Source organism: Cornus florida, unplaced genomic scaffold, assembly GCF_030987335.1.
Source record: "Cornus florida cultivar Cherokee Brave unplaced genomic scaffold, ASM3098733v1 CherokeeBrave_3.0.0_Hap2_Chr02, whole genome shotgun sequence".
Classification (NCBI taxonomy): Eukaryota; Viridiplantae; Streptophyta; class Magnoliopsida; order Cornales; family Cornaceae; genus Cornus; species Cornus florida.
This window is the reverse complement of record NW_026775572.1, coordinates 27,172,739-27,189,744: the sequence shown is the minus strand read 5'-3', so window position 1 is coordinate 27,189,744 and position 17,006 is coordinate 27,172,739. Positions and strand designations below refer to the sequence as shown.

The 17,006-nt window shown below is 38.2% G+C and overlaps 1 protein-coding gene across 1 annotated transcript; it reads left to right on the top strand.

Moving 5' to 3' along the window:
• The first annotated feature begins 384 nt into the window (after positions 1-384).
• On the top strand, positions 385-5,853 carry LOC132294424 (stromal 70 kDa heat shock-related protein, chloroplastic). Its single transcript, XM_059792270.1, has 8 exons — positions 385-1,172; positions 2,007-2,259; positions 3,339-3,418; positions 3,514-3,656; positions 3,774-3,872; positions 4,052-4,241; positions 4,458-4,856; positions 5,093-5,853. The coding sequence occupies exons 1-8, from the start codon at positions 615-617 to the stop codon at positions 5,489-5,491; spliced, it is 2,121 nt and encodes a 706-aa protein (XP_059648253.1). The 5' UTR covers positions 385-614; the 3' UTR covers positions 5,492-5,853.
• Positions 5,854-17,006: the final 11,153 nt, after the last annotated feature.

Below are 17,006 nucleotides of genomic sequence, written 5' to 3'. Positions count from 1 at the left end.
GAGACAAAGCTAGGAGTAAACAAGTGAGGCGTCGTAAAGGATATTCGGTGTGTGCACCCCACAATCAGATTGTGCACGGACCACTCAGAAGTTAAGATTCAGAGGAGCAACTACTCCTAAAGAGGAGTTTAGCATATTAAAGTAAGATTCACCGAATTACATTGTCAAGCCCAATAGGCCCATAAGACAAACAAGTTTTTGACATATTTCTCAGCCTGTTTGGATCTATGAGGCCATTCTCTGGTCCTACTAAACCAATTCTCTTTACAAAATTGGCCCAATCTGCGTCCATCCAAAACTCCAGAACCTCCTCGAACTTCCCTCCAGGGCAGCCCGAGATTTCAATCTGACGGCCAAAAATGCTGCCCGTTTGACCTAAACCGGACAGAAAGAAATGCTCCTTTCTTCTAGTATGATCACCTAACTTCTCCTCTCTGTTCCAACCCCCTCTCTATCTTCTTCCCATCCTCGAAACAGCAGACCTCAAAATTCCACTACTCAACTATCAACTTTCTAGGTCTAGGACTAGGGTTTCATACTAAAAAAATTCTCTCTTTCTGAAATTAACTGATTCATTTTCTAGGGTTTGGGTTTGGAAATTTTGATAGAAGAAAATGGCCTCTTCAACGGCTCAGATTCACGTTCTCGGAGGCATTCCTTTTGCATCGTCTTCCAAGCGTTCGAATGGTAAATGTTCAAGAACAGTCTTCTTCGGACAGAGACTGAACAGTGCGACACCGTTTGGTCTACCCAAGTCATCGTTCTTGAGGCTGAACCAGAGTCATAGTGCAAGGAGAGTTGGGCCCCTCAGGGTAGTGGCGGAGAAGGTGGTGGGGATTGACCTGGGGACGACGAACTCGGCTGTGGCGGCGATGGAGGGAGGGAAGCCGACGATTGTGACCAACATCGAGGGGCAGCGGACGACGCCGTCGGTGGTGGCGTACACGAAGAACGGTGACCGGCTTGTAGGGCAGATAGCGAAACGGCAGGCGGTGGTAAATCCGGAGAACACCTTCTTTTCCGTGAAGAGATTTATTGGGAGGAAGATGTCCGAGGTGGATGAGGAGTCCAAGCAGGTCTCTTACCGGGTTGTTCGCGACGAGAACGGCAATGTCAAGCTCGACTGCCCCGCCATTGGCAAGCAGTTCGCTGCCGAAGAAATTTCGGCTCAGGTAATCAATTATTTCCTTCAATGGGTGTTGCTTTAATTGGCGTGCATGCATGTGTGTGTATCTCTATGTCTGTGTAGTGTGTATGTGTATTGTCATGTGAGAAAATTTGTATTCAATTGTGTTTTTGATGTAATTTCAGTTATACTGGTTAAAATGGTTCCAAATCTATTATATGATTTATAAGCATGTCTGTACTATTCTATGGTTAACTCACATTGAAAGAAGACACAGAATGTGAATTTAGTGTGGTTTAATGTTTAATATGTGGAGAGAAGGTTATGATATCATTGTGGATGCAAATGTCTCTTGTAGGATTTATGGGCAGTGTTTCAGGTGGTTCTGAATAACTTGGGGTTCTTTAAATTAACATGATTAGTTTGGATTTCATATGTCAATGAAAAAGTGAATGATAAGTGCCATTTAATGTTATTTCACCAAGCAATCTTTTTTCCTCAGCAGGCGTTTTATAACAAACCAAAAAATCAAGAAAAGGGAGGCAAAATCAAGCCTCACTAATACAACATAATTAAGAAAGCCCATTTCCAGAAGTTGGCATTCAAAAATAAGAAAGAAAAAAAAAAAAAAAAAAAACCTGTAAAATGATTAGCAGAACAAAATGATAACACAAAAAACTCCCCTGCAGGACAACTCCTCCTGCAACTATAGATATCACCAAACCAGAATTCAAATGATGAACAGTCCCATCAATTCCTGCAGCTGAATGCCCAAGAAAAGCTGTGGACGATGCATTAATTAGTAAATGTTGTGGTTTTCTAGGATTTGGTTCTCTTCTTCAAATGGTCTGTAAATAACATCTACTACTTTCTGATATAGGTTTTGAGAAAGCTTGTGGACGATGCTTCAAAATTTTTGAATGACAAAGTTACTAAGGCTGTGGTCACTGTGCCTGCTTACTTCAATGATTCTCAAAGGACAGCAACGAAGGATGCTGGCCGTATTGCTGGCCTAGAAGTTCTACGGATAATCAATGAACCCACTGCTGCTTCATTGGCATATGGTTTTGAAAAGAAGAACAACGAAACCATTCTGGTTTTTGACCTTGGAGGTGGTACTTTTGATGTTTCAGGTATGAGTGCAGGACATCTTTGTGATGTTTTGTTTCTTTCTACTGAAATGTCTTTGTAAATCCTGTAATTTTTTTGTCTGGTGTCATATTTGACAAATTTATCTCCATTAATCAAATTGGTATACCTCATTGAGGTTTGGGGTTTTTTCCTCTCCAAAGGGTTAGTTTTGGTTCACTTACCTGATTTATACAATTCTGTGTGTGTGATCTTTTTAATGTTCATTTTCTCAAAATTTGAAATTGATGCTATTCTTATCGCGTGCTTAATTTGGATTATGATAATGTTTTCAGTATGTATATTCTGGTTATTACTCTGTTTTTCTTTCTGTCATAGAATCATATGAATTAGAATGCATGGTCTGCTGAGCACAGTTTCAGCAACTTATGTTGCCTTGCTTGGTTATTAAAATAGTTTCTGGTCCTGCAGTTGGTAAAAGCAGTCAACACTTTCTATCATAGTTTATGTCCCACCGATAAATCTATCTTTTAATTGCTTCTTTGATAGGCAATTATCTTGTTTCCCCCCTTTCTAATTTTAGGAAAATAATTTTTTTATTTTTATTTATATTTATTTTTTATTAGAAGTTTCAACTCTTGGACCCCACAGAACCTTCCTCCACCCCCCAATTTTACTTTTAATTTTATTTTTCCTTAATTATATACATGTTCTCTTGCCCCATGTTATCTCTGACCTTGTTAGTGGCCTTATTCTTGCATTTGACAGATTTATCACTATCACATGAAGAGTTATAGGAATGATTGCTTTTTATGCATTGTCTCTATAGCAACTGAAAATTATCCTGCTGCAGTGTTGCTACTTTTAAGAGAGTGAGAAGCTAATTTATATTAACATAACCTTGTATTGTTTCTTATATGCTCGCTGTCGTATTGTACAATTAAATCCAAAGTAACAAAATTAGAGATCTATCTTGTTCTGAAGTTCAATTTTGTGTCATCGCAATTATATTTTAGTGTCTGATGTTGGTCCTTTCTTCTGATGTTGGTCCTTTCATTTTTGAAAGGAATTGCCTAGAAACTTTGCATTCACTATCTTTGTTTTGTTTTTTCCTTCATCGCAGTTCTTGAGGTCGGTGATGGAGTGTTCGAGGTACTTTCTACTTCTGGTGATACACATTTGGGTGGTGACGATTTTGATAAGGTTGGTATCTTTTGTCTCTCTCTCCCATGTTACTTCATTCTATGTGTGGTCTTTTAATGCTGAAGAGAATGTTATGTCTCATACTCTCCATGCAGAGAATTGTAGATTGGCTTGCTGCAGAGTTTAAGAGATATGAAGGCATAGATCTTTTGAAGGACAAACAAGCACTGCAGCGTCTCACCGAGACAGCAGAGAAAGCAAAAATGGACTTGTCATCTTTGACACAAACGAATATTAGGTATATGCATAGCTTAGTGCTTCAAGTTGGGGTGTTCCTTTGTGTGTGTGTAACGTGTGTTATGTATTTATCCTCCTAGTTTATTGATAAATAATTAGTAATTTTCTGTACATCCAGTTTGCCTTTCATTACAGCTACTGCAGATGGGCCCAAACACATAGAAACTTCCCTTACAAGGGCACAATTTGAGGAATTATGTTCTGATCTACTTGACAGGTACCTCATACTACTTTTATCAAGTTCTTTTAAGATTCACAAGTGCATATGATGTAACTGCATGATGCTAGAAAGTGCTTCTCAACATGTGCTCCCTCTGTTTTGTGTTGAGAACTTAGGTGGTTTTCTGAAGCTGGGTGAAGGCACTTGTATTCTAAATTTTATGTTATTTTTTCTAGGCTTAAAACCCCAGTTGAAAATGCCTTGAGGGATGGAAAACTCTCTTTCAAAGATCTAGATGAAGTCATCCTTGTTGGCGGATCAACACGTATTCCAGCTGTTCAGGAGCTTGTTAAGAAACTGACTGGAAAGGATCCCAATGTGACAGTCAATCCGGATGAAGTTGTTGCCCTTGGAGCTGCAGTTCAGGTGAATCTTTCTCCTGTTACTGCTGTATCATATTTTTTACATTATTTGTAAAATCCTTTAAGGGTGACAAAACCCTTTGATGGAAGACTATGGTAACTGGGTGTTCAAGAATCATTTATGGTTACTTTTTTGGTATATTTTCTTTGGTGTCAACTCTTATTCAAGCAGTTGGTGTTAAACTAGACATCTTATTTGCTGCTGTTCATTTTCTTTTAGGCTGGTGTTTTGTCTGGAGATGTCAGTGACATTGTCCTTTTGGATGTGTCACCTTTATCTCTGGGTCTAGAAACTCTTGGTGGTGTTATGACAAAAATTATACCAAGAAACACTACTTTGCCCACCTCAAAATCAGAGGTATTTTCAACTGCTGCTGATGGACAGACTAGTGTGGAGATTAATGTCCTTCAAGGCGAGAGAGAGTTTGTCAGGGACAACAAATCTCTTGGTAGCTTCCGTCTGGATGGAATCCCGCCTGCGCCTCGTGGAGTTCCTCAAATTGAAGTCAAATTTGACATTGATGCAAATGGCATTCTCTCAGTCTCTGCTGTTGATAAAGGCACCGGGAAGAAGCAAGATATCACCATTACTGGTGCTAGTACCTTGCCTAGTGATGAGGTATGTTCTCCTAAACAATACTTTATTAGACATATGATGCATGCAGCGCTACATTTGCAAGTAGTTTATGGGCTTTTGGCTCATAATGGGTTACTCTTGAGCTTTTGGTCTCTGTGATTGTTGAGGCATAACGTAAAAGCTTTCATAAAACTTCATATTTGCAATACTTCCAAACCATTTACTCCTATTTAATAGAATTTTGTTAGGAAGCAAACTAATAACTTGAATATATGCAGGTAGAGAAGATGGTTAAAGAAGCTGATAAGTTTGCAAAGGAAGACAAGGAAAAGAGAGATGCCATCGACACAAAGAACCAGGCAGATTCTGTTGTGTACCAGACGGAGAAGCAACTGAAGGAACTGGGAGACAAGGTACCAGGCCCAGTAAAAGAGAAGGTTGAGGCAAAACTCGAAGAGCTCAAGGAAGGAATCTCTAGGGGCTCGACGCAGGCCATAAAGGATGCCATGGCTGCCTTAAATCAGGAGGTTATGCAGCTTGGCCAATCCCTCTATAACCAGCCAGGTGCTGCACCTGGTGCTGGCCCTACACCTGGCAGTGGGGCTGGGCCTTCAGATTCGGCCGGCAAGGGACCTGAAGGAGACGTCATTGATGCAGATTTCACCGACAGCAAATGATGATACAAGAGCAGTAGATTAAGACAGTGTAAGCTGATTATTCCTCTTTTGGTTTTTTTATCTTTTCTTCTGGATGTGCATACAGGGACAATGATGTGAAGAGTTTGGCTTGATTTTAGGGGGTTGTTTTTTTGGTCAGGGAAAAAAGGTTGATTAGGTTTCTCGGAAGTGTGAATGTCTTGATGTAACCCATAATAGTGAATAACTTTTGTTCCAAGTTCCAATTGTATTTGTTAAGACGTTGGATGCACATAAATGAGTGGACAATTGAAAAAAGGGAATGTGTGGAAAAATTAATTATTAGTCAAAATTCAAAAAATGTGTAAATGAGACTAATAAAGAAATAAGATTATGGTATCAAACAGGGACTAAACGAGACCAATGGATGGATTAGGAAAAAAAAATAATAATGAGACAGTAATGCCCCTCTCAAGTACAAAAAAGTACAAGCAGCAAAATTCAAATAACTAGGAGTAAAAGGTAAATAATGTTGCACTGCTCATTGTTAATTTTGATTGTTACGTTGTCGGGATTATTTCCTCCCCCTTCCCCCTATCAGTTGAAGACATGGTGAGAACTAACTTTGAGTTCTCTCATCGCACCCTATATATATATATATATATAAATAAAAGTGTCAATTGAAGACGTAGTGATAAGCTCTCTACTTTGTTAAAGAGTCAGATAAATATATTCCCAATCATAATAACAATTGAGTAATACATTATAACAAGTACTTATCATAATTAAATTAATTTTTAATTTATTTGGTAACAATTTTTTTAAATACTTCTATTGGTGATTTTTTAATAATATTAAGGAATGGATGTAATTGTTTTTATAAAAAATAAAATATACAAAATTGTCTAAGAAAAAAGAGTTATCTAAAATATTCAATCTCTATTCAGAATGCATTTTTATAAGCTCAAAATTTTAGTTTTATTTAAATAATCTACTGAATTAAATTTGATAACTATTAAAAGCTCTTATAATGACTAACAAACACATCTAAACGTAATAAAATTTCTATAATTGTCTCACAAATCATTTTAAAACTTTGCTTATGGATGGACTCGTTTACTAACGTTTTCACTTTTACTTTCTCAAAAAGTAAAATCATGATTTTCATTTCTGAAGTTGAAATATAAAGTAGAATTATGTTTATTAATTTTGTATGCTTTCAATATTTTCAAAACAAGAAATTAAAAAGCAAGTTTAATAATTATAATTTTGATTTTGTTTTCTAAATTGATAATCACTGTTCTATACTCTCTGTATATAATATATATATATATGCAGCATTGATGATATATATATATATATATCATCAATGCTGCACTTCCGCTCTCCAATCTCGCCTCAACTTGCCCTCTCTCTCTCTCTCTCTCTGTGTGTATTACAAGAATCAGAAGCTCAAAATCCATACACGTGTGTTTTTAATAGATTCCAACCTCCCCGTATTGAGAAGCCTGCTTGCATCTCCTACGCTATTTCCTTTTGCTTTTTAGCATTACTGTGGAAGCACCCATTTTCACACTAATTTTAAAGATTTTGAGCTTTAAAAAGAACCCATCAAACATCAAACATCTATATATCTCTTTCTCTCTCTATATATATATACATACATTTGAATACAGGTGCCAAATTGGGTCTCCCTCTCTAAAAAAAATAAAAAAGGGTTTAATCTGGGTTTGACTACAGTGATTACACAGAGAGATGAAAGTGAGTTTTAGAGAGAGAAAACCCAACAAAAGACCCAGAAAACCCAAACTCAAACAAAGCCCCAACAAACTATTGCAAACACAATGGACTGCGATTCAAAGACTTACAGTGGTTGAGTGAAAGAGAAAGACTCCGAGTTATAGTGGTTTAGAGAAAGAGAAAAACTCCAATTTCGGTGGTGAAATTCGTCAGCATCGTATTGTCTTCGTCCAGATATAGAGAGAGAGAGAGCAGTACTGATAGAAAGTCCGGTAGGTGGTGTCTTCCGTTGTAGCCGGAGGGAGGTGTCTTCTGTTGTCGCCGGTGGGTGGTTTGAGAAGATGATGATAGAGAAGGAAGTGGATGATGGTCGGGTGAGACTGGGTGACACAAGGCGGCTGATGGGTCAATGAATGCTATTTTCCGTGCACAGTGTAGGAAGCTGAGAAAGTAACAAATTCTCACTTACGCGTTCTTTGTCAAATGTAAAAGTAGTTTCTAAAAGAATGAAAGTAAAATTATATTAATAAACATAATTTTTATTTTTTTTTTTTACATTTTAGGAATTGCTAGTGAAAAACAGGAATAATAATTTATAAACGAGACCTATCTATTCTATTCTCAGTTCTCTTGTTGTCCCATCTCCGCGAATTTAGATTTTTCCTCTAATCTTTTATTGAGAGGTAAAGGATTAAATCCTTTTAACAAATAAAGTTTTTGATTGCAATATGAATTAAACCAAAGGACCCCTTAACTATTAAGGGGTTAATAGAACGAATGACACTTTTACCACCAAACTATACCTGCTACAATCTGATTATTGTATACAAGTGGACTTTTTGTCTAACAAGGAAACAAAGAAATTTTGTTCTTCCCCACATCTCTTCCTTACAAAACATAAAGGGTTTTTTCGCAACAATTCTTTTTTAAAATTTTCAATTTGATGTGAAAAAAACCAATTATTTTTTTGTGGTGTGAATTGTTTCCAAACAAAAATATGTTGGATAAATTACACAAAGGGTAGGTCAAATATCACTTCTTTCTTCTTAAAAAAGTGAAATGTCATTTATGCCCTCACTTATTTAATATGTTCTAATAGAAAATATTAAATTTCTTAAAAGACAAGAGTGAAAGTGCCCCTAATTATTTCAACAAACATCTCTTACTTCTCTCTCCTTATTTTTGGACCAAAAAACCGTCATTACAACCTGCCACCTCATTAAATTATGGGTATTTATGTAATTTAGAAAAACCATCCTCTTCAAATATGATGATCAGGGCCGGCCATGGGCCCAGGCTGTTGCCTAGCGCCTACAAATTTGGCCCAACCTATATAGTTATGCAGCCCATATCAGAAATAAAAAGTTTGGGTTTATGGGCCCTTCGGCTGTAAAGCCACTAAATTTCTTAACCTATTTAAAGAAAAAATAAAAAGAAAAACGAATTGTGTTCTTGGTCTCCTGTCGCTCCTCGAAGGCTCGAAGTCGAAGGATAAGATTTGGGTTTGTGTTTGGCAGATTAGCTTCAGTTTCATCAGTAGCAGCGCCGAAAAGATTACAAGTAACTAACTCATCCAATAATTCCAATTTATGGTACTGGGCTCCTTTTTCGCCTTTTCCAATCTGAAATTGATCCCTTTTTTTTTTTTTTTTCCTTGATTCCGCGTGTTTATGGAATCTTTTATCTCCTTTTGATCAATTTGTATCTAATTTCATTGGTTTGATTATTGAATTTTGAAAATTTATGGCATGCTGGAAATAGAAGATTTACCCCTTCTTAGAACAAAAAAGGCAGGATAAATTGGATAATATAGCTGGCCACTTGTTACTCCACATAGTTTATTGCTTGAAATCATGCATGTTACAAGGCAATCATTCTGGCTTCATTTATATTAATTCTTTCTTTTCAAGGAATGTTGATTGAACCTTGCCTTGGACTTAAATGATTTTGCAGAGAAAACTGAGAAAGGGCTATTATATATATATATATATATTTAAACACTAATATATGAATCTATGAATGCTCACGCATCTTCCATGTTCTATCTCCAAAATCCCCGCTCCCGGATTTGGATATGCATATTTTGAATTTTAGAGGATAGGATTGAAAATTCCGTATATAAATATATCTACATATTTTATATATATATAAAGCAGCGCAGCCCTAATTACATTGGGGATTATCCTTTCTATGGTCTCTCGGCAGAAAGGACGAAACGATGGACGAAATGATGGAGGAGGATATCACTTTCCTGTCATTAGTAATCGAATCGTAGGAGGAGGATATCAGTTTCGAGACATCAGTACTTCTGGTAGTGATTTGCTGTGCGTTAACTGTGGTCCTAATGCTTTGGGAGATTGTATTCATTATAGAACTTGTACAAGCTTTCTTTAAAGACCCTCCTCGAAGCACAGGCTCTCTCACTGCCGGTTGTATTCTTGCATTTGTTTTAATTCTTATTGGTCTCCTAACTACCTACCCGTATTGCAAAGAATTTGTTGTGTTTGCACCAAAGTGCATCAGAAGGTTAAATGGTCTCCGTCATCACCACGAAGAGGACGCGACCACCAAAAAATTGCCCGAAGAAGAAGCTGACAAAGTATAAAAGTACGTGGGATAAATGTTTTTAATTATATGATCCTGTGTTGGCAATCAATCATTTTATCTCTATTAGGATTATTATTATTATTTTGTTTAAGTGACCTTTTATGGAACTTTTTCGGTTAGTTATTCTAACTTCACTTGAATTTCAATTTATATATGTATTTTTGTGACAAGTGGATAAATTAGTGTATTCCTTTTTTATTTTTTATTTATTTCAGGGGTTGCAAATAGCCCCCACAAACCTAATTAACCACATTTGTGTTTAAGCAGGCTTGTTGGTACATAGATCAAATATGTAAAGACGGCCTAGAGGACAGAAAAGTCACATATGAAACAAATAGAGCAGAGCAATCATCAATGGCACAAGCATAGGCTGTGATGTGTCCGACTCAGATTTTTTTATTTTTTAGCCATGTCCGTGCTTTCTAAATTACCATGGGCATGGGATAGTAAAGACTAAAGATTGAAGAAACAAGAAAGCCGAACTTGGCTGTTTTTGTTTGATTAGTTTGGAAGTATAGCTCAACATTGATTATAGTAAATTTGTTAAGAAATAGTCCTAAAAATTGTGGGTGGGTGTTTTCATGTTAATAAATTGTGGGGATGGCGACAGTTTATCTTTCCTTGGTTTTTATTTCACATTTAGAGCACATTTCTTAGGAGGAGATTTCTAGGGTTTCTTATCCTTGTGAGGTAGAGGGTGTGTTATGCCTTTAAGAGTTTAACCTATGGTTTCTTTGAGTTTTATGGGCATGTGGTGTGTTATGCATGTATAGTGTGAGTTTTGTGGTTTTAATACTATAGTGATGATAGTCATTGATAATGATGATTACATGATTTGTATTAATGAAATCCATGTTCACAATGTTCAATTGTATCATTAATATTAGTATATGTATTTGCCTTAGTGTCTATGCATGTGTATATTCAATTTTCACCTCTGTGAGTTTACTTTAATATTCCAAGTATATGTTCTATGTCTATTATTTGTGTTCCATGTATGAATATATCGTTAGAGGCATGCTTATGTGAAGCTATGTGAATTATTGCACCCTTTATGATTGATAACTTGCTCAGGTGAGTTAAATTGAGCATTCTTGATTATATAATGCAATAACTTATGTCGTGTCATAGATGAGCATGGCATCGTAGTGATTGAAAGTATAGGACATGATCTATATGGATATCATTTGCTTATGTGTGCTTGTGAATTGCTAAATGTGATTATTAAAGTATATGTGTGTAACGACTCACTCCACCATATGGTATGATATTATCCGCTTTGGGCCTGAGCCCCCACGGTTTTGCTCTTGGGCTTCACCCCAAAAGGCCTCATACCAATTAGAGATAACACATTTCCATATAAGCATTTCACCTTTCCTCTACCCAAGCGATGTGGGACTTTGCACCCGTAGCTCGCCAGTGTGGTAGCCTGACAGTGTCTCTTGCACCCGCCCACGGCACACCCGCTCACAGGGTCATCACAATCCACCTCCCCTTAGAGACCGACGTCCTCGTCGGCACACTTCTGGCTGGGTCAGGCTGTGATACCATTTGTAACGACCCATTCCACCACATGGTATGATATTGTCCGCTTTGGGCCTGAGCGCGCACGGTTTTGCTCTTCGACTTCACCCCAAAAGACCCCATACTAATTGGAGATGACACACTTACATATAAGCATTTCACCTTTCCTCTACCCAGGCGATGTGGGACTGTGCACCCGTAGCTCGCCAATGTGGTAGCCTGACAGTGTCTCTCGCACCCGCCCACAGGGTCATCACAATGTGCTACTTTGTGGATTGGATGTTGATTATAGGAGACATTCGATAATTTATTACTTTGATGCGAGGCCTCGACGCTCACGGGTGAAACATGGTTTTCCCATTTTACTTCTTTTATCGGTGCGGTGCCTTCAGTAGGGATGTCCGCGAGTGTGGGTGTGTTCTGAGTTATCCCATTTTATGATTTCGAGTATTTATTTACAAGTTAGCATCCATGTGTAGTTGCGACATGGGATTTGGTTTACATTTCATTTTCTTTGTATATGCTTGTTTGGAATGAAATGGGTATATTTATGGTTCTCTTGCTAGGTCTACGACATCCCTTTAGGACTTCCCTTGGACTAGACGTTAGGAATCATATCCCTCTCATCGCTTAGCCCACGTCATGTTTGTAGGATTCAAAGGAACATAGTTTATTTATATAACATATTTCTTATTGAGCACTATTTGCGCACCCCGTTTATATTAATCTTTTTAGGATCGGGTGTTGCCATGAAGGACTCTCCTCATCCATAATTGTGATGTAGCTTGGAAGGACTTTTGACATGCTATGTGTAGCATTTTTGTTAAGCTTGGACTATATGTATGAATAAGAAATATGCTATACAAATAAACGATGTTATGAATAAAAGGTTTTTTTTTTTTTTAATAAAATAAAAGCAATAAAAGTAAATAATCGAGGGTGTGTGAGTCTTTAATTTCTTCAAATTGGTTATATATATATATACACACTCAAGCTCGGCTCCTCACATAAAAGGGACATACATAAATCTATGAATGCTCACACATGCCACCCCCCCCCCCCCCCCCCCCCTTATGATTGATAAATTGCAAGTATATTCCAAGTATATGTTCTATGTCTATTATTTGTGTTCCATGTATGAATATATCCTTAGAGGCATGCTTATGTGAAGCTATGTGAATTATTGCACCCTTTATGATTGATAAATTGCTCACGTGAGTTAAATTGAGCATTCTTGATTATATAATGCAATAACTTATGTCATGTCATAGATGAGCATGGCATCGTAGTGATTGAAAGTATAGGACATGATCTATATGGATATCATTTGCTTATGTGCGCTTGTGAATTGCTAAATGTGATTATTAAAGTATATGTGTGTAACGACTGACTCCACCACATGGTATGATATTGTCCGCTTTGGGCCTGAGCCCCCACGGTTTTGCTCTTGGGCTTCACCCCAAAAGGCCTCATACCAATTAGAGATAACACATTTCCATATAAGCATTTCACCTTTCCTCTACCCAGGCGATGTGGGACTTTGCACCCGTAGCTCGCCAGTGTGGTAGCCTGACAGTGTCTCTTGCACCCGCCCACGGCACACCCGCTCACAGGGTCATCACAATCCACACCCCCTTGGAGACCGACGTCCTCATCGGCACACTTCTGGCTGGGTCAGGCTCTGATACTATTTGTAACGACCCACTCCACCACATGGTATGATATTGTCCGCTTTGGGCCTGAGCGCGCACGGTTTTGCTCTTCGACTTCACCCCAAAAGACCCCATACTAATTGGAGATGACACACTTACATATAAGCATTTCACCTTTCCTCTACCCAGGCGATGTGGGACTGTGCACCCGTAGCTCGCCAATGTAGTAGCCTGACAGTGTCTCTCGCACCCGCCCACAGGGTCATCACAATGTGCTATTTTGTGGATTGGATATTGATTTTAGGAGACATTCGATAATTTATTACTTTGATGCGAGGCCTCGACGCTCACGGGTGAAACATGGTTTTCCCATTTTACTTCTTTTACCGGTGCGGTGCCTTCAGTAGGGATGTCCGCGAGTGTGGGTGTGTTCTGAGTTATCCCATTTTATGATTTCGAGTATTTATTTACAAGTTAGCATCCATGTGTAGTTGCGACATGGGATTTGGTTTACATTTCATTTTATTTGTATATGCTTGTTTGGAATGAAATGGGTATATTTATGGTTCTCTTGCTAGGTCTACGATCATCCCTTTAGGACTTCCCTTGGACTAGACGTTAGGAATCATATCCCTCTCATCGCTTAGCCCACGTCATGTTTGTAGGATTCAAAGGAACATAGTTTATTTGTATAACATATTTCTTATTGAGCACTATTTGCGCACCCCGTTTATATTAATCTTTTTAGGATCGGGTGTTGCCATGAAGGACTCTCCTCATCCATAATTGTGATGTAGCTTGGAAGGACTTTTGACATGCTATGTGTAGCATTTTTGTTAAGCTTGGACTATATGTATGAATAAGAAATATGCTATACAAATAAACGATGTTATGAATAAAAGGTTTTTTTTTTTTTTTTTAATAAAATAAAAGCAATAAAAGTAAATAATCGAGGGTGTGTGAGTCTTTAATTTCTTGAAATTGGTTATATATATATATACACACTCAAGCTCGGCTCCTCACATAAAAGGGACATACATAAATCTATGAATGCTCACACATGCCCCCCCCCCCCCCCCTTTCCGGCGATTTTGATATACATATTTGAACACATCTAAATATAATTAGATTGGGGATTCTCCTTTCTAGGGTCTCTCGGTGGAGGAAGAGATAACGAGATGGAGGATTGGTCGGAAGCATTTCTTACAGCGATACAATGTGTGTGCTTTGTAGTATACTGTTTTTTATTCTACAAATTCTACGAAGTGACTTTAAAAGCACAGGCTCTCTCATTTGCAGTTGTATTACTGCAAACAATTTGTTGTGTTTGCACCAGAGTGCATTAAATGGTTAAAGGATCTGCATTATCACGTATGTGAGATAAATGTTTTTAATTATATGGTCCTGTGTTAGCTATCAATCATTTTATCTCTTAGGATGATTATTATTATTTTGTTTAAGTGACTTTGTATGAAACTTTTTGGGTGAGTTTATTACTTATTCTAACTTTACTTGAATTACAATTTATATATGTATTTTTGTGACAATTGGATGAAGAGAAATGATATAACTTCCAATTTGTCCTCCGAATCCATGTCTAACCAAGTCACATCCAAAAATGGCTTCCTCCCCCCCAAAAAAAAAGAAAAGAAAAGAAAAGCTCTCTAAAGAAGCCATTAACACATAGCTTTGATGACTTTTTCTTTTTATATTGAGCAGAGAATGGTGAAAAGGTCAGGAGTTAAGTAGGTGAAGAGGGCGCAAGTATAGAAAGCAGTGGAAGCTTTCTTTTGATCAAGCAGCCGGTGTCTGTCCTTCCTGCGGCGACGCGGCGGATTGCGGAGCAGTGGAAGCTTTCTTTTGATCAAGCAGCTGGTGTCTGTCCTTCTTGCGGCGACGCGGTTGATTGCGGAAGCGACGCTGAACATTAAGGAGGCAATGGAGGTCAAGCAGCCGGGGCTCTGTGGGTTTTGAGGAGGTGGACACAGGTGAGCTGCTTGGCGTTGTTGTTGCGGGATTTGTCGCGGTGGCAACCCGGCATCGAGTCGCCGTGGCCGTGGAGGAGGAAGTCGTCGTCGGCGGGGCCTTGGAGCTCGACCATGGACCAGTTGTTGGGGTTTTCCATCTTGACGATCATCGGCGTTCCTCGGTGTGGCTCTTTGGTCCACCAATCGAACGACGATGTCATTTTGGGTTTGTAATCCCAAAGACCCAGTTCGCGAAATTTAATGTCGGAGAAACTATAGGCTCGTTTTCTGAGTGACCAAGGAAGAAGAAGAGGAAGAGAGAGAAAGGCGACGGAGGAAGAGAGAGAAGAAATCCGCCAGAGAGAGAGATTGAATTAAGTTTTGCTTCCCAATTTTGACCTTTCGTGTGATGTTTTCAATTTTCGGCATTTTTCATTTTTTCGGGCCGGACGGTCTCGTGTGGAACCCGCTACCGGAGTTGTTGCATCCGGGGATTTTAGTTGGGTCCATTTGCATCATATTCATTTTATTTTATGTGTTTTAAGTGATTGTGAATTAAATGTGTATATGTATGTGGGTGGTGTAAAAAAAAAAAAAAGAAATAAAGATAAAACAAAAAGAAAGTTTAATTTTTAGTGGTAGGTCCCACCACCACCTTAAAGGGGCAAAGAGACCACAAATGGTCTCAAATCTCTCTTTCTCATGCAGCTCTCTCTCTCTCTCCTCTCATTTTCTTTTCATTTTTCTTTTTCTTGAGACTTCGATTTTCTCTTCCATTTTTCGGCTAATCGGTCGGGTTTCCGGTCTAGGTTCCTTGACAAAAAACATTCCTCTCATCGTTCTCAATCACATAGTCAAAGGGTTTATTTTTCAGAGGAGCGATGATTATTTTATGAATTTTTGAAATTTGTGGATCTAAGGCTTTGGATGGGGTTTTGGGCCGCTTAAAGTCGGATTCCGGAGCTCACCCTTTGGAACAGTAGAATCACCTCGTCGACGGCTACATTCCCACAGAACAGTTTTTCGTTCCACCGCCGTTGACCTGCGTTGACTTTTGTTGACAGGCGTTGACTTTTGTTGACTGGCATTGACCGCGTTGACCGGCGTTGAATTTTCTGGCCGGGGATGTATTTTGGCTACTTTTGAGGTAGGGGTCTCTAATCCATACAATCTTGCACCTTAGTGTGTTAATTTTACTTGAATTATGTTCTAACATGTTAAATAGTGTTGATTGTATTTTGAAATAACTTGATTTGTGTAGATGAAATATATGAACATGTGAAATAATCAAAACTGCATGAAAAACATGCTCTTTTTAAATTAATTGCTTTGAGAATGACATGATTGTTGTGTTAGAAAATCTATGCCTATGTGTGTTGATGATAGTATGAGAAGCATGTCTATATGTAATGAAATTTGTATTTTGTATGCTTAATTAACTTGAATTCTTGCAAGTTACTTATGTGTTGTATGTATGTTAAAGGGAAGCATGATTACCTATTTTAGAGATTTGAATTGCAAAGTACGTGTGAAAGTTGTATGGTTGAATTAACGAATTGAAGTATGATGCATTTATGCATCCATTGGGAAAGGAAAATGGGAAAAATGTTTTGAAAGCAAATGAAATGATTTTAGGTAAAGGTTTTGAAAAGTGTTTGTGAAAACCGCACGCCTAGGAGGCGCCTAGTGGTCCATAGTGTTAGTGTAGTCTAGAGGGGAGAATAGTTGAGCTAACTAGGCCGGATGCGACGCCTTGGAGGTGCCTTGTGGTCGTGGATAGTTAGTCAACCCTCTCCTCGTGACGCCATAGAGGTTCTATGGGTCGGATAACACTAACAGTTTGGATGTTGAAACGGAAATGTTTCGGAAAATAGGAAGTGACATGAGCATGGCATTGCACTTCATCGGCATACATGGCGTGATTGTGACTTGGATGGTATATGTGTTTATATTAGATGTTGTGGTTATGGTATACATTCCCGGTATAGTATGATTCCGTTCTCTTATTTTCTATTCTATATATGGATTCACGGGGTCATAAGAAGTGTGTCTTAGACACTTCCTACC